This window comes from Vulpes vulpes, chromosome 3, assembly GCF_048418805.1.
Source record: "Vulpes vulpes isolate BD-2025 chromosome 3, VulVul3, whole genome shotgun sequence".
NCBI lineage: Eukaryota > Metazoa > Chordata > Mammalia > Carnivora > Canidae > Vulpes > Vulpes vulpes.
In genome coordinates, this window is record NC_132782.1 from 5,031,122 (window position 1) to 5,049,550 (window position 18,429).

Below are 18,429 nucleotides of genomic sequence, written 5' to 3' on the forward strand. Positions count from 1 at the left end.
CTAACATCCAATTTCTCATATAGATACAATAAAAAGAAACAGAAAGAAGAAAAGAATAAGGGAAAAAAATTTTCTCCTTGTGATGAGGATCCTTAAGATTTACTCTCGTAACTTTCTATACAGCAGTGTTAGCTATGGTCACCATATTGTGCAAGTAATACCTGTTATGCATTTATCTAATAACTGGAAGTTTGTACCATTGGACAATCTTACTCTACTTTTCCCTCCTGTCACCCTCTCTCTTGTGATCATAGTCCAATCTTTTTTTCAAAGTTGTTATTTTTTTTTAAGATCGCACACATAAGTGAGATCACATAGTATTTGCCTTTCTCTGATTTCACTTAGCATAATTACTTTCTCTGACTACACTTAGCATAATGATTTCACTTTCTCTTATTTTTTTTTAGCATAATGCACTCAAGGTCCATCCATGTTGTTGCAAATGGTATATTTCCTCAGTTTTAGTGGCTGAATAATATTCCATTATATATATATATGTACATAAACCATGACTTCTTCATTCACCCATTGATGGATACTTAGGTTGTTCCCATGTCTTGACTACTGTAAATAATGCTGCTTTGAATATGGGGGTGGCAGATATCTTTTTGAGTTAGTGTTTTTGCTACCTTTGGATATAGTCCCAAAAGTGGAATTGCTGGATTATATGATAGTTCTATTTTAATTTTTGATGATCCTCCCTACTGTTTCCCATATGGCTATACCAATTCATAATTTTACCAATAGTGCACAAAGGTTCCCTTTTTCCCACATCCATGCCAGTGTTTGCTACCTCTTGTCTTTTTGTTGATGGCCATTATAAAGATCATTAGGTGATAACTCATTGTGGTTTTAATTTGTATTTCCCTAATGACTAGTGATGTTGAGCATCTTTTCATGTACCTGTGGCATTTTATATGCCTTCTTCATAGAAATGTCTATTCAGATCCTTTAAAAATGCCTAATTTTTAAATTGGGTTGTTTTTGTTTTTACTGTTAAGTTTTATGAATTCCTTATGTATTTTGGTTATTAACCCCTTCTCAGATATATGTTTTGCAAATACTTTTTCCTATTGCATACATTGTCTTCTCATTTTATTGGTGGTTTCTTTTGATTGCAGAAGCTTTTTTATTTTTTTTTAATTTTTATTTATTTATGATAGTCACAGAGAGAGAGAGAGAGAGAGGCAGAGATACAGGCAGAGGGAGAAGCAGGCTCCATGCACCGGGAGCCTGACGTGGGATTCGATCCCGGGTCTCCAGGATCACGCCCTGGGCCAAAGGCAGGCACCAAACCGCTGCGCCACCCAGGGATCCCGCAGAAGCTTTTTAGTTTGATGTAGTCACACTTGTTTATTTTTATGTTGCTGTGTTTCAGGTATCATTCCTAAAATCCATGTCAAGGAGCTTTGCTCCTATGCTTCCTTGTAGGAGTTTTACAGTTTCGGGTCCTATTTTTAATTCTTCAACCCATTTTGAGTTAATTTTTGTGAGTGGTATAATATATGGTTCCAGTTTCATTCTTTACATGTGAATATCCAATTATCCCAGCTACATTGATTGAAGAGACTCTGTTTTCTTCAGTGAGTATTCATGGCTCTCTTATCAAGTATTAACTGACCATAAAGAGTTGGGTTTATTTCTGGGCTTTCTATTTTGTTCCATTAGTCTATTTGTCTATTTTTTAATGCCAGTACTATACTGTTTTGATGACTATAGTTATAATATAGCTTGAAATTAAGAAGTATTATACCTCCTGCTTTGCTCTTTCTTAGGATTTCCTTGGCTCTTCAGAGTCTTCCGTGGTTCCATATACATTTCAGAAGAGTTTTTTCTACTTCTGTAAAAAATGCCATTGGATTTTTGATAGTGATTGCACCGAATTTATAGATGATTTTCAGTAGCATTGACATATCAACAATATTGCTTCTTCTAACCCATGAACATGGGATACCTTTCCATTTAATTGAGTCTTCTTCAATTTCTTTCATTAGTGTCTTGTAGTTTTTAGCATGAAGATATTTCACTTCCTTATTTAAATTTGTTGAGTATTTTATTGTTTTTGATGCTTTTGATGCTACTGTAATGGGATTGATTTCTTTATTTTAAAAAATTTTTATTTTTTACTGATCAGAAATGCTATTGATTTTTGTATGTTAATTTTTTATCCTGCAACTTTACTAAATTTACTGATTAAACAGTTTTTGGTTGAGTCTCTAGGATTTTCTATATATAAAATGTCATCTGCAAATAGAGACAGTTTTACTTCTACCCTTCTAATCCTGATACCCCTTCCTTCCTTCCTTCCTTCCTTCCTTCCTTCCTTCCTTCCTTCCTTCCTTCCTTCCTTCCTTCTCTTTCATTGCCTGATTGCTCTAGCTAGGATGTCCAGTACTATGTTGAATACAAGTGTAAGAATGGGAATCCTGTGCTGTTCCTGATGTTAGAAAAGCTTTCATCCTTTCACCCACTAAGTATGATGCCAGCAATGAGCTTGGCTTATATGGCCTTTATTGTGTTGGGATATGTTCTCTCTATGCCTGATTAAGAGTTTTTATTAGGGGTGTCTGGATGGCTCATTGATTAGCATCTGCCTTCGGTTCAGGTCATGATCCTGTGATCAAGTCCCAGTATCAGGCTCCCTGCTCAGCAGGGAGTCTGCTTCTCCCTGCCCCTTACTTGTTCTTTCTTTCTCTGTCAAATAAATAAGTAAAATCTTTAAAAAGAGAGTTTTTATCATGAATGAATGAATGGATTTTGCTGAGTGCTTTTCATGCATCCTTTGAGGTGATCATATAATCCTTTTCTTTCATTCTATTAATGTGATGTATCACATTGGTTAATTTGCATATGCTAAACATCTTTGCATCCCAGAAATAAACCCCACTTGATCATGGTGAATGATACTTTTAACATGTTGCTAAATTTAGTTTACTGGTATTTTATTGAGAATTTTGTCATCTATATTCATCAGGGATATTGACCTACAGTTTTCTTTTCTAGTAGTGTCCTTTTCTGATTTAGGAATCAGGCCTTGAAAAATGAATTTTGAATGTTCCCTCCTCTTCAATTTTTTGGGAAAAGTTTGAGAAGGTTTGGTATTAATTGTTCTTTAAATGTTTACTGAAATTCAACAGTGAAACCACCTAGTTCTGAGCTTTTCTTTATTGGGAAATATTTTATTCCTGATTTAAAATCTTACTAGTAATTAGTCTATCCAGATTTACTATTTCTTTCTGATTCAATATAGGTCGTTCGTATATTTCTAAGAATTTTCTCATTTCTCCTAAGTTGTCCAGTTTTTTGGCATGTAAATGTTCGTAGTAGCCTCTGAAGGTCCTTTTCTCATCTGTGGTTTCAGTTGTAATATCGCTTTACTCGTTTATAATTTTGTTGATTTGGGTCTTTTCTCTTTTTTTTTTAGTTAGTCTACTTAAGGGGTTTGTCAGTTTTGTTTATCTTTTCAAAGAACTATTAGTTTGTTAATTTTTCTATTCTCTATTACATTTATTATGCTCTAATTTTTATTATTTCCTTTCTTCTGCTAATTTGGGCTCATTTTGTTTTTCTTTTTCTAGTTGCTTGAGGTGTAGAGTTAGGTCGTTTTCTTGGGCTATTTCTTCTTAATGTAGGCACTTATTTCTATGAACTTCCCTCTAAAAACAGCTTTTGCTATGTCCCATAAGTTCTGGCTTGATAAGTTTCCATTTTCATTTGTTCCAAGAAACATTATTTCCTCTTTAATTTCTTCTTTGAGCCATTAGTTATTCAAGAGAGTATTGTTTAATATCCATGTGTTTATGAATTTTCCAGTTTTCCCCTTGTTATTGATTTCTAATTTCATGCCATTGTGGTCAGAGAAGACACTTGGTACAATTTTAGCCTTGTTATATTTGCTAAGACTTGTTTTGTGGCCTAATATAAGGTAAATCTTAGAAAATGTTCCATGTGCATTTAAGAATGTGTATTCTGTTGTTGGCTAGAACGTTTGTATGTCTGTTAGTTCCATTTGGTCTACAGTATTGTTCAGATCCACTGTTTCCTTATTGATTCTCCATTTGGAAATCTATCCATTGTTTAGACTATTAAAGTGCCCAACTATTATTGTATTACTGTTTATTTCCCCTTTTAGCTCTGTTAGTTTTTACTTTACATATTTAGGTACTCCAATGTTGGGTACATAAATCTTTACAGTTATATCATCTTCATGTCTTAAAACTTTTATCATTAAATAATGATCTTCTTTATATATTTTTACTATTTTTAGTTTAAAGTCTATTTTATCTGATGTAAACATAGCTACTTTTGGAATTTTGCTTTGTTTAGTTTTTTGTTGTTGATTGTTTGGTTGGCTTTGGTTACCATTTGTTTGAAACATCTCTATCCATCCCTTGATTTTCAGTCTATGTCTGTCTTTAAGACTAAAGAGAGTGTCTTTGCAAGCAGCATATTGTTGGGTCTGGGGTTTTGGTTTTTTTATTAAGTCCATTCAGCCATTGTATGTTTTTTGATTGTGGAATTTAATCTGTTTACATTTAAAGTAATTTTTGATAGGTAAGAACTTATTATTGCCATTTTGTTAATTGTTTTCTGTTTATTTTGTAGCTCCATTTTTCCTTGTTTCTTATCTGTCATTTATTTTAAGTTTTGATATCTTTCGGTATTGATATACTTTGACTTCTTTATCATATTTTTTGGTAATTACTACAAGATCTTCCTTTGTGGTTACCATAAGGTTTACCAAAAAATATATTAAAGTATATAACAACTTAACTTCAATAGAATATACTTTACACATTTACTTCTTTTCCCCTTTCATATTTTAGGTTATTGCTGTTACAATTGACACGTGTTTCTTTGCATTGTGTAATAAAAGATCATTGTATTGATTATTTTTTCCATGTTCTTTTTTTAACTCATAAACTAGAATTGTGAGTTATGTACCACTATTACCATATTGCAGAATCTAACAATGACTATATATTTACCATTACCAGTGAAATTTATGCTATTTTGTGTTTTTATGATGTTAATTAGCATTATTTTACTCCCACTCAAGAACTCTCTTTAGTATTTCTTGTAAGACAAGTGTTGTAGTAATGAATTTCCTCAGCTTTTGTTGTTTGGGAGTCTTTATTCTTCCTTCATTTCTGAAGGACAGTACCACTGAGTATAAAATTCTTGATTGACAGTTATTTTCTTTCAATTTTTTTCTTTTCTTTTTTTTAATTGGAGTTCAATTTGCCAACATATAAAATAACACCCAGGGCTCATCCTGCCAAGTATCTCCCTCAGTGCCCATCACCCAGTCACCCCAACCCCCTGCCCACCTCCCTTTCTACTACCCCTTGTTTGTTTCCCAGAGTTAGGTGTCTCCCATGTTTTGTCACCCTCACTGATATTTTCACTCCTTTCCTCTTTATTCCCCCTCATTAATTTTTATATTCCCCAAATGAATGAGACCATATAATGTTTGTCCTTCTCCGATTGACTTATTTCACTCAGCATAATGCTCCGCATCACTGGCCATCAGGAAAACACAAATCAAAACCACAATGAGATACCAACTCACACCAGTGAGAATGTTGAAAATTAACAAGACAGGAAATAACAAATGTTGGAGAGGATGTGGAGAAAGGGGAACCCTCTTGCACTGTTGCTGGGAATATGAACTGGTGCAGCCTCTCTGGAAAACTGTGTGGAGGTTCCTCAAAGAGTTAAAAATAGAACTGCCCTACCACCCATCAATTGCACTGCTGGGGATTTACCCCAAAGATACAGATGCAGTGAAATGCCGGAACACCTGCACCCTGATGTTTATAGCAGCAATGTCCACAATAGCCAAACTGTGGAAGGAGTCTTGGTGTCTATTGAAAGATGAATGGATAAAGAAGCTGTGGTCTATGTATACAATAGAATATTTCTTAGCCATTACAAACGACAAATACCCACCATTTTCCATTTTCTTTCAATTTTTTAAATGTTATTCAATTGTCTCCTGGCCTAAAATGTTTGTGCTGAAAAATCCACTGATGCTCTTATAGGGGTTTCCTTATATGTAACTTTTTTTTTTTTTTTTTACACTGCTCTTAAAATTCATCTTAATGTATCCCTATTTGGTTCAATCTTTTTGAGGTCTTTTGGTACTCATGGATCTGGATGTTCATTTCTCTCCCAAGATTTGAGAAGTTTTTAGCCATTATTGCTTTAAATATATTTTCTGTCCTTTTTCTATTTTCATTCTGAAATTCCTATGTGAATTATTATATTATTATAAATTATAATTATTATAAATGTAATTATTCTTCCTCTTTTTTCTTTTTCTCCTCTAAGTTTTCTAATGTCTTATCCTCTCAGTTGCTGAATCTTTCTTCTGCATGGTTGAGTCTAATTCTGAAACTCTGTTGAATTTTTCAGTTCAGTTAAGTTCAACTTAAAGATTTCTTTTTGTTTGGTTTGGGTTTTTTGTTTTTGTTCTTGTTTTTTTTGATGGTTGCCATATCCTTGTTGAACTTCTCATTTTGTTTATGTACTGTTTTCCTAATTTTGTTTAGTTGTCTGCATTTTCTTGCACTTCACTAAACTTCCTTAAAAGGATTATTCTGAATTTCTTTCTTTTTTTAAGATTTTATTTATTTATCCATGAGACACACCCAGAGAGAGAGAGGCAGAGACACAGGCCAAGGGAGAAGCAGGCTCCAAGCAGGGAGCCTGACATGGGACTCGATCCCAGGTCCCCAAGATCACACCCAGGGCCGAATGTGGCGCTAAACCACTGAGCCACCGGGGCTGCCCATATTCTGAATTTCTTTGAGAGTTCATAGATCTCACTATCTTTCATAGTTCATAGATCTCACTATTCTGAAATTCTTTCAGAATTTCACTATCTTTAGGGTAAGTTATAAGAATTTTATTAGTTCCTTTTGGTGGTATCATATTTATCTGATTCCTTATGTTGGTTTCTGTGCATTTTAGTCATGGAGCTCCTCTTACAGACTTTACAGCTTTGCTTTGGCAGGAACAGTTCTTCACCAGTAGGCTCAGTTTGGGTTTCTGGGTGTGTCTGCTGATAATGTCTTTGGGTAGGTGGGGCTTACTGTTATGGCCTATTTTGGGGTGAGGGAAATATTCAAGCTCTGAGGACAGGGATGGGGATATGCCATTGACTGAGAACATTTAAATAGGATTGCTAGCTTGGTTTTCTATACAAGTGAAGCTGTAGGATGGGCTCCACAGTTGTTTGAATTCTCTGGTCAGGCTTACTAGATGGTTGGGACTGGATATGATATTCAGTAATAGATGGAGCTATGAGTTAGCTTCCCTGCACTGTCAGAACAGCAGGACATGGCCCAAGGTCTGTTCTACTTACTGTCTGGGAAACCAAATCAGGCCTGACTGTGCACTGAATTCCCTGGTCAGGTGAGGCCACCAGTTTGTTCTGCAGATGAGGGAAGCCATAGGCTGTGCTCTCTGTTCAAGTGCCACTATGTGAAGAGCTGTTGAATCATCTATGCAACTTCTCAGGTGCTCTGGTTAAGTTCCCTAGCTGGACAGGCTAAAGGTTATATTCACCAATAAGCAGGGTAATGAATTAAATCCCCTGCTGGCAGAATGGAAGAGCAGCTCTAAAACTGCTTTTGTGTGTTGTCTTAATGAAGACAACCTCCCCCCAAATTCCCTGACTACTGCCTTTGCTCTGTAAACTATCAGCTCTGCTGCCCTTCTCTCAACTTGAGTACCACTGGACCACACAGCTTTCAGGGTTTTTTACCTCTGGTCAGATGAAGCTGGACGACACTCTCCTCAGTAGGTAGGCCTGTGTCTCAGCTCCCTTGCCTGAATATGAAGGAAGGGATGCTCCTGGCTACACTCAAAAGCCCAAACAGGATCTCTACTGGAGAAGGTCTGGGACCTATCCTCAGACTTGTCAATGAATTATTCCCCCTACCTATGCATAGCATAGGAAGCTTCCATGCCCTGTGGCTCTGCTCTGGGGGCTATCAGTTTTGTCCTCTCACCTTTTAATTTAAGTGTCACTGGACCACACAGCTCCAAGAAACTGTTACAACCCCTTCTGGTTAAAGGGGACTGGATGGCACTTTCCACAGTGGGTGAGGCTATGACTCAGCACCATGACTGGACATGGGCAAACTAGGCTCCAGGGTGGGCAAAACTCCTATCTGAGGATCCAAATTAGGCAGATCTGCATCCACAACTTGATGCCGCAGATGAGCAAAACTACTCTTGTGATTGCTATTTGGACACTGTGGGTACAAACTCAGTTTGCCAACATCTGTGTGCTGGTTGTTGCAAGCCCCACCTTCAGCCTTATCCATTACAGATCCCTAATAGCTGGGCCCCTGCAGATTGCCCTGCAATCCCTGTTGTATGAGAGAAGAGGAGGGGCTCCCACAAAGTGATTCAAAATGCTAGGGGAAGCTGGTCATCGTCCCTGGCCTTTTTCCACTGGAGGAACTGGAGGCTTAAGGGAGACCTCTTTGTGTGATGCTACACTGTTCTGGGTGGAGGATTAATGCAGTGTCAATGTGTAGCCCCTTTTCTTACTCTTCCCATGCAGTATGTGGTGTCTGGTACAGGGGCCAGCTTCAGCCTCACCCTCATGTTCTAGAATTCTCCCAGTGCTGTCTTGAAGAGATGTTAGTTCTTTATCTGAGTGGGAATGAAATCAAGAATGACTTATGTCACCATACTGGTGACATCACCTAGAGATGTTAATTTTTAAAAGACAGTTGAAACTAGAAAAGTGAGCTGCTTGGACTACCATCCCTACCTTCATGTCACCTGTTGATTGATAATTGTGCATTTGAATGTACATTCAGTCTCATATTGAAATGTTAGAATCAGTTAATTAATAAGCTTAAGTTAATGTCCATTTCTAAACTTTAATAACAAAATCAGGAACATTATGAATATTTTAAAATTATATGATCTTTGATTTCTTTTGGATAATTAAACCTCCCATATTACATTAATTTCTTTACTTAAATAATATTATTCAGAGGGCTAGTATTAAAAATTCAGAAAATAATAAACTGAACCCAATTTATTTGGAGTCATTTTTACAAAAAATATACATTCACTATCTTCTTCTTCTAACTCCTATTATAATATCCTGATAGTTACTTTACTCATTAGGTTTTATAGCTCCCTCATTTGTGGTATTTCATCAGACTCCCAAACAAAAAGACCAATAATTAAAAGACAATCACCCCTTTTCACAAGAGTGCAACTTTACACTTCTGGGAGTTAGTAATTGAGAGAACTGGGAGGTAGTTCAACAGACTGGGCCTTAGCCAGATGGTGATACTTTGGCTTTAGTGGCAGGTGGTTCCTTTAAAGAGAGGATGTTTGCAAGTGAGAAATTTAAGTGGGAGTATGTTAAAGCAGAGCTCAAACTGGAGTTCAGAGAGTTTCAAAGACATATTTTTAAGGTCCAAGGCATCAATCAGAATTTTTATATTCTATATTCTCCATTTTATGAAAATGTAAAAAAGTGCTCTAAGCTCATTTTAGATCACCTGAATGTCATTGCATTACTATGCTGCTGAGTGCTGCCATGTTTTTTGTAAGTTCACAGTTCAGTTGGTCCCTAGTGATACATTAAATACATTTACAATATTTATATCTTAAGTCATTTTAGCCTCAATGGGATCCAGTTAGATCACTATCTCTCTTTTACACACACATACACACACACACACACGCGCGCGCATGTGCGCTGTTCTTTTAACCAGGGGATGTTTTCCAGGTAGTGTTCTTATCTTAAAGGCTCTTTATCCCACTACCTAAATCCTCTAATCTATATCACCTTCCCTCTGCAATAGCAGAGAATTCACTGGAAATGAAAGGCAAGCAGTCACAGGCATTTGAAAGAAATTGCATAGGACAGTTCTATGTCCTGCAGTTCAGGGCACAAATGCATACAGTAGCAATTAAAAGCCTAAACAAAAAAAAAATTAATAGAGAGTTGGTGAACCTTATTGGAGTCAGGCAGGGCAAAATGTTCATACACTAAGGCCTGAACTTTGATCAATTATAGCAAAACTAATAACTTATTGGCATAAGAGGATTCACACTAGGAAGCAATCAGGCTAGCATGGGCCATCATGAGGATAGATACCCAAAGTATGGTTTGCTGATACAGGACCAGGAAATAAGAGAAGAGGAGATCCCGACATGAATGAAGGCAAAGGCGCTATCCTAAACTCCTTAGGCTATCAGTACCACTGAGAGAACTGGGAAAGTCACATTGTAATTATGTGTGTGCATATGTACATACACAAGTATATCCATTTGTAAATACTGTGTATATATGCATAAATACTTAATTTACTTATGTAGTCATGATTTAATTGTAAACTCCATATAGTCCATTTTGTATTTTTAATTTTTCTCTATTTAATTTTTCTTTTTGGTCTACTCATAAAATTTATTTATTTATTTATTTATTTATTTATTTATTTATAAAATTTAAAGCTAAAAGAAACCCTTTTGTATTATTAGTAAGAGCTTCTACTAACCTAACCAAGAATTACATATTATCTTCGTGGTGGAGCAGGTAAACACAGCCCTTTAAAAAGATACCAGAGTGGTGCCTGGGTGACTCAGTTGGTTAAGTGTCCAACTTTTCATCTCAGCTCAGGTCTTGATCCCTAAGGGTCATGAGTTTAGGCTTGACACTGGACTCCATGCTGAGTGTGGAGCCTACATAGATAGATAGATAGATAGATAGATAGATAGATAGATAGATACCAGAAAAGGGGAAATTTCTGTTTGAGTAGGGTGACCTCTTAGAATTGCATGAAGGATTGTGTATAATGTGTCTCACATTGAAGACACTTGGTACACACTTATTGAATAAATGAATAAACACATGGATAAACGATCATCCTATTTGGACCTTTAGTGACCCCCTTGGGTTTATACACAGTTTTACTGTCAATATATCCTATTGGGAGCTGATACAACTATTCTATGTATAATAAGGTGGTGAGAAGTGAGAAGTAACTTTACCTGAGCCTAGATGGGTGGGTTTGGTCTAGTGGTGGAAGTATTAGAAATGCCAAGTCTCTGAGTAGTTTTATCAGCCTGTTTCCTGCCATGAGAATTTTGGGAGGTCCATGAGCTTCCTTTCATTTCATATTCACTCTGTCCTTTTCAGTCCAAGCTGGCAGTGTTTCTGATAAAATTTTCTCAAGAACCAAGTGAGCCTTTGCAGATTTTATGGGGATTTCATTCCATTAGACAAAAGCCACACAACCACAGGTCTTTTTGAGATAATCCTTTCTCTCTCTCTCTCTCTCTTGGTTTTCTATTGAAGTGGCTGAGAGAAATCACTCTTAAACTTCCAGAGTCTCTCTAATTTGAAATCTATGAGAAACACTCTTAATCTCTTGGAAGGGTCTTTTATATGACTGAATACTCTGACCCTGTGATCTTTGCAAGGCTATAACAAAGGGTTGCATATTCACACTTTCAGCCTTTTCTGTATGGCATGATGATGGCAATAATCTCTTAACTCTGGAGCTGTTTGCCACTTAGATAGGCTGAGAATTTCCCAGAGCATCAAATCTCTTCTTTTTACTATAAGTAGCAATAAACCCTAGTGGCATCTTCAACACTTCGGAAATCTTATAGCTCATCACATATGAAGTTCATTACTCAGGAATGTTCTCCACCTAACTGCAGCACAGAATTAATTCCTTAGGCTCCTTGTCACCACCTAGCAGTGACCCTCCTTTCCCCAGTTTTCAAGAGTATGTTCATCACTTCCTTCTGAGACTCAGCAGCCACATCTTTAACATCCATATTTTTACTAAATTAGTTCAAGGCATTCTAGTCCTTTTCCTATCATGTTCCTAAAATTCTTCCTGCTTCTTCTCACTTCCCAATTCCAAAGCTACTTCCACATTTTCAGGTATTTGTTATGGCAACAATTCACTTCTAGATACCAAAAACTGTACTAGTTTTTTAATTGCTCTGTAAGAAATTACCACAAATTTAGCAGTTTAAAACCACTCACTTATAAGTGAGCTCAGACTCCTATAACTCAGAAGTCCGACATGGTATACCTGGCTCTCTGCCCATGACATCACAAGAATGAAATCAAGGTGCTGACAAAACTGAGTTCTAATATGGAAGCTTTAGAGGAAATTATGCTTCCAAGCTTATTCTTGTTTTTGGCAGAATTCAGTTCCTTACAGTTGCAGAACCATAGGTTACAGGTTCCCATTTCCCTTCTGGCTATCGGCCAGGGCCACTCTCAGCCACTAGAGTCTACACATATTCCTTGCCATGTGACTTCCTTATCTTCAAGCCAAAATATTGAGTCATGGCTTTTTAATGCTTTAAATCTCTGATGACCCCTCTTGTGGGTCATCAGCCAAAGAAAACTCCATACTTTTAAAAGGCCCATGTGATTAGGCCAAGCTCTTACAGGTAATCTCCCTTTCTCGAGGTTATCTGTGCCATATAATATAACCTAACCCACAGAAGTTATAGTCCTGGTGATTATATAGGATATGTATCCCAGGAGGGCAGGAAATTTTGGGGCTCATCTTAGAAGCCTGCCTATCACAGGTGTTATTCATTAGCCCCCTTTAAGTCCCAACAATCCTGAAGAAGTAGAGTTTATAGTCTGGGAATTCATTTTTTTATCATTCTCTATGTCTACCTCCCCACCCCCACCATTCTTAGCTCTTTAGATCAGTACATTATTAGATTAAGAAACACTGGGTTAAAAAAAAAAAAAGAAGAAGAAGAAGAAGAAGAAAGAAAAAGAAACCTGGGTAAGGGATTTCATGATAAATTGTTCTCATAGGAACCCACAGATTCCCACACTGAGAGAATAGCTTTGATCTGAATTGAAAAGATACTCTGTATTCCCTCCTAAACACAGAGCTTCTTGAATCTTCTGGAAAGCAGTACTGTTCTAGCCTTCTAGCCTGCATTCTGTTTATGATAGCCTACCTTCTTTTATTTTAGACTGTTTCTGCTCTCCTCTGGTTATCTGTGGAAGAATATAATTCTGAGTATTTGCCATATCACTTGAGGACAAGGGGGACCACCTAAATGCCAAGGTTCTACTGAAGTCTGGGTCTATTGATATTTACTGATATGATGTTACTTGAGGTTAAGAGATCACAAAATGATAGATTTCTCCCCAGAAACATCTCTGAGGTAAGACTGAAGGTCACATGGCTGATGGGCCATGGCTGGTGAAGTTATTCTGACTTTCCTGATAATGCTTCCCATCTCTTAGCTGTACAACGTGGAGGCTTCAATGCTGGATTAAGAACTAGTAAAACTGGGAGAAAATTTGTAACATGCTAGAGCAAGGAAGGAATAGGTCTCCTTTTAATGTAAGCTTTGCTTGAAGTCTCTATTTTGGGAGTGAGGCTGTAACTATCTTTGCTTTGACCTCATAGAACTCCAGCCATCAAGCAGCAAAAAACCTCCTAAAACTCTGTGATGCAGAATAGTTTTTATGTTGTTCAAGCCATCCAAAATCTACATCTAGTGGAAGGGTGGTACTGGGACCAATATTACATATCAGGCATTTTAAGGTTCACCTAGCACAGTAGTTTTGTTTCTTACAATAGCTTCCAGGGTTGGTTTATGGGAAGACATTATCTTTTGCTTTTATCATGACAATAATTTCAAAAGTGGAGAGATGCTTCTGAAATATTGCCATTATCACCAAACAGCCTATGAATCAAAACTTACCTTGAGTCTTGAGATAAAACTATGAAAACTGTGAATGCTATATTCAACTCAAGTTTTAAAGCACAGAAGAAAAAATGATCTAATAATTTAAAGGTCAATTTGAAAAGAGTTGGGCATCTACCAGGGTAAACCTTGGCACTAGATACAAATTAAAATGTTATTCCAGCAAAAAGACAGTGTCATTCCCTAAAAGATAAACTGCTGAGAAGAAGAATTAGGACAAAGATGATTTGTTTTTCAGAAATCCTTAGGTGGGGTTTTATACATGGAATAGTTTCTCTATCTCTACACCTGCTAACTTTGAGAAGAGAAGTCCAGGCAGGTGAAACAGTAGATGAGGAAAAACAGAGCACCAGCTGACAAAGCAATCAGTCTCAAGTCAGGGGGAGCTTCTGACTTGAGAAACTATAAGTGTGTTTCTGTCAAACTGCTGTTAAACACCAAAGAACTAAAATTGTTTCTAGCATAGAAAATAGAACAAAGAGAGTCTGGATTAGAGGTACATATAAAGGTAGCCAGAACTTTGGTCAGTTTGTCTGAGTTGACATAGAAATTTTGGATAAACTATAACACAACAGCACATAAACACACAGAGTCCTGAAGATAAAGATGGAACTCAAAGAGCAGTAAGGAGCCAAAACCAAAGGACCCTGAGCAGAACTGGGCCAGATACAGACCTGAGGAGCTGGTGGTTGGGTCTTTAATATTAGCTGTGAGATTTGTGTACATGAGAGCTGAAATCGTGCCACCTAAAAAGAGTAAAAAGTCCTGTAAGACTTGTCCGTATACAAAATGGGAACAAGACACACCAGGACCACTCCCCAGAAAAGTGACATGGGAGCTAACTTTCTGCTTGGGACCAGAGGGAAAAAGGGATCATGAGCAGATCCCAGGCTGGTGCTGTGCATGAGTGCTAGATGAGCACCCTCTGAAAGGTCCCAGAATAGGTTCCCAATCTCACAGGTAACACACGTGGTCCTGGGCCAGTAAAATGTATAGGGCCCTAAGCAGAAGTGAACAAAACTCTCCATAAAGATGCTCTTACTGGGACGCCTGGGTGGCTCAGTGGTTGAGCGTCTGCCTTAGGCTCAGAGCATGATCCTGGAATGCCAGGATCAAGTCTCACATGGGCTCCTGGCATGGAGCCTGCTTCTCCCTCTGCCTGTGTCTCTGCCTCTCTCTCTGTGTCTCCCATGAATAAATAAATAAAGTCTTAAAAAAAAAAAAAGATGCTCTCACTATCAGGTAACGGTTCATAAAGGAAAACACAATTCAAAAAAGGAAAAAAGTTTAATAACTTTGATTATTTGATCATTTTAAATTTCCGTGAAACTACAGACACTATAGACCAAATTTAAAGGCAGAGGACCAATGAAAGAAAATATACAGAACCTATATAACTGACAACAAGAAAGAGTATCCAGAATTTATAAAGAACTTCTACAGATTAATAAAGAAGAGACAAACAAAAAGTACTAATTGGCAATGCACAAAGGAAGAAAATGCCCAATGAACACGAGGGGATTTTTAATCTCACAAGTGATCAGATGAATCCAATTTAAAATACTAAGAGGGGGAGGAATGCCTGGGTGGCTCAGCGGTTTAACGCCTGCCTTCGACTCGGATGTGATCCTGGAGTCCCGGGATCGAGTCCCACATTGGGCTCCCTGCACAGAACCTGCTTCTCCCTCTGCCTGTGTCTCTGTCTCTCATGAAGAAATAAACAAAATCTTGAAAAAAATAAAACACTAGGATACTGTTCACATACATCAGATTGGCAAAAGTCAAAAAGAAGATAATATTTTTATAATATTCTTATAAACTAAAAAAAACTCTTATAAAATTGAAAGCATACAAATCATATCACATGGTAATTCTCTTCCTCAGTGTACCGTAGAGAAAGCCAGGCACACATGCCCAGTCCACATGAACAAGGCAGCTGCTACAGCACGAACAAGAAAAAAAACTTTAGAAATGTAGTGTCAATCACTAAGAGAAGTGACCAATGGCAGCCTACTTCTCTAATGAACCAGTCTATAGCAGGGAAGGCTATAGCAGAGAAGGGCTGAACTATGTCTCCTGCTTATTCACATAGCTCTATCTCAAAAATATAAGGTTGAATGAAGAAGTACATGCCTCAGAGTGATATGAGTGTAATCATGAAAAAAATTCAAAAGTCACAAACCATACCTTAAAAGATGTCAAAAGCAATAGATGGCCAGAAAAGATAGGAATAAAATTTATAATAGAGTCTGACTTTGAGGAGGTAAGAAGTGGTACAGAGTAAATCCTCAAGAGAGGACTTCAACTTTATGTGTAAAGTAAGTCTGATAAAGAATTAAAAACATTAACAATTTCAGTGCTAGGTGATGAGTACTAATGTGTTCATTTTATCCATTTTTGTGGTGTAACAAACACAAGTAACTAAATAAATATCCCAGATATATTTTTAAAATCTTGCCTCAAATTCACTTTTTTTCCACAGAGTTTCAGCAATCATTAAAGCTGTTTATAAGTGTTGTGACTAATATTTTGAAAAGTGGGAAGCAAACATTTGCTCAAAAGTAGAGTGATGCATTTGTATCAGCAAATGAAAAACAAACACTCTAACAAGTCAAGAAGTAAATTCTTGAAGAGGCCTTTTGGTATTCCATGAATTGCTCTGACTCTGGTACAATGTATTTTATCAGCAAAGACATCTCTTGACAGTCAGTTGCTCCACTGCAGTCAACCAAAATGCTATCCCAGTATCCTCTTATCTTTGCATGTCCCTACTTAGTACAAGACTTGACAAGTCATAAATCCCATCCTTTCTTTACCTACCGCATTTCTTCTAATTACAAGTACCTGTGATCCTGCAGGTCAGTAAAGTGGATTCTCCTCCATGTCCACAAATCTTTGAAGCTTAAATGAACTGAAGCAAGACTCCACTAGAACCTTATGAATCTTTCTAAGAACTGCCTCTGATGATTCCATGCCAAACACCAAGATCAGTCAAAGCTGAATCAGACAACTAAGCATTCGTTCACACATTCAGAGCAACAGATTTCATACTTTCTTTTTCTTCTCTGCTCTTTGTAACAATTCTTTCTCCTTCCATAGCTTCTCTTTCTCCTCCTCCTTTTCTCTTCTTCTGGCAGAAATTTCCATTTCCAGTCTTGCTACCTCTTCCTGGTGGGCTCTCCATTGAAGAACCTGAAATAAATGGAAATTCATTCCAATAACTATACCCACTCAAGTGATTTTGCAGACATAATAAGACTACATACTATATCAAGCAAAGGTTTTCCAAATACACATTAAAATTCTGTGTGCATATGACTGATATGTGCATGATGTATATGCAAGATGTGTGTATTAGTGATAAAATGAGAAAGCAACTTTAAAATCATCTCATTCAGGGATTTTTCATTTAGATTCATGGCCTGAGACCCTAAAGAGTCTGTGAATTGACTTAAAAAAATCTATGAATTCTCATAAACAGTATGTAAAAATTTTGTTTTTGCATAGGTGTTTTTCTGTAACAACAGTTCTAGTTTCTGGTCAACAGTTTTCAAAAATTCTCAAATGATACTAAGATCCTAAATAATTTAAGAACCACTGTTATATTTTCATCCTTCCTATATCATAAGTGAGGGAAATGAGCCTGAATAAAGGTGAAGAAAAATTTTAAGACATTTAAAAGAACTTTCTGGGTACTGACAGGTATTACTGGTAGAAGCATAATTGGTTCTGTACTTCTAAATGACACCAGGCAATATGTAAATAAATATATATCACAATATAAAATGTGCATAGCCTTTGACTCACAACCACATTTTGGGGACGTTATTCAAAGATGATCAATTAGATAAGTGCACAAAAGTATATCCACAGGAATGTTCACTATAGTGCTTAAATAGAAAAATTAGAAAGAGCCTCAGTGTCTGGCAACAGGAGGTGGCTTAAATTAATTATGGTACCCTCATGTAATGACTTCCATTGAAAAAGAATAGTCTATAACTATATTCACTGACATTAAAAATGTCTACAACATATTATTAGATGAAAAAAAGCACATGCTTTTACAAGTAGCATGCATACATTAGTAGTATGATCTCCTTAATATAAAATATCATCTCTGTATCTATACATAGGAAAAGACTTGGAAGGAAGTTTACCAAAATAATAATACTGATTATCTCTTTATCTCTGAATAACATCATTTCATGAAAGTTTTCATTTTTCAAAGTTTGTTTTCTAAAAATATACTTTCCCCTATTTATCAAAATAATCAAGAGGGGTGCCTGGGTGGCTCAAGCCCAACTCTTGATTACAGCTCAAGTCATGATCTCAGGGTCGTGAGATGGAACCTTGAGAGGGGCTCCATGGTCAGTGAGGAGTCTGCTTTTCTCCCCCTTCCTCTCCCCATCCCTCTGCTCACATGTACTCTCTTTCCCTAAAATAAATAAATCTTCAAAAAAAAAAAAAAAAGATAATTAAGGGGGCAGCCCAGGTAGCTCAGCGGTTTAGCGCCACCTTCAGCTCAGGGTGTGATCCTGGAGACCTGGGGATCAAGTCCAGCATCGGGCTCCCTGCATTGAGCCTGCTTTTCCCTCTGCCTGTGTGTCTTCCTCTCTCTCTGTTTCTGGAATAAATAAATAAAATATTTTAAAAAAATAAACAAGGAAATTCGGACTCTTG

At 36.9% G+C, this 18,429-nt stretch overlaps 1 protein-coding gene across 14 annotated transcripts in view; it reads right to left on the bottom strand.

Annotated features, from left to right (window-relative positions):
• Positions 1-18,429, bottom strand: part of CCDC148 (coiled-coil domain containing 148) — a 283,318-nt gene that overhangs the window by 110,560 nt on the left and 154,329 nt on the right. For all 14 annotated transcript variants that reach the window (XR_012000288.1, XM_072751567.1, XM_072751579.1 and 11 more), the window contains one exon: positions 16,801-16,941. Coding sequence is in view for 13 of the 14 variants with exons in the window: in XM_072751567.1 (XP_072607668.1) it covers positions 16,801-16,941 (141 nt within the window). In the remaining variant the exon portion in view is untranslated. The remainder of the gene's footprint in view (positions 1-16,800; positions 16,942-18,429) is intronic.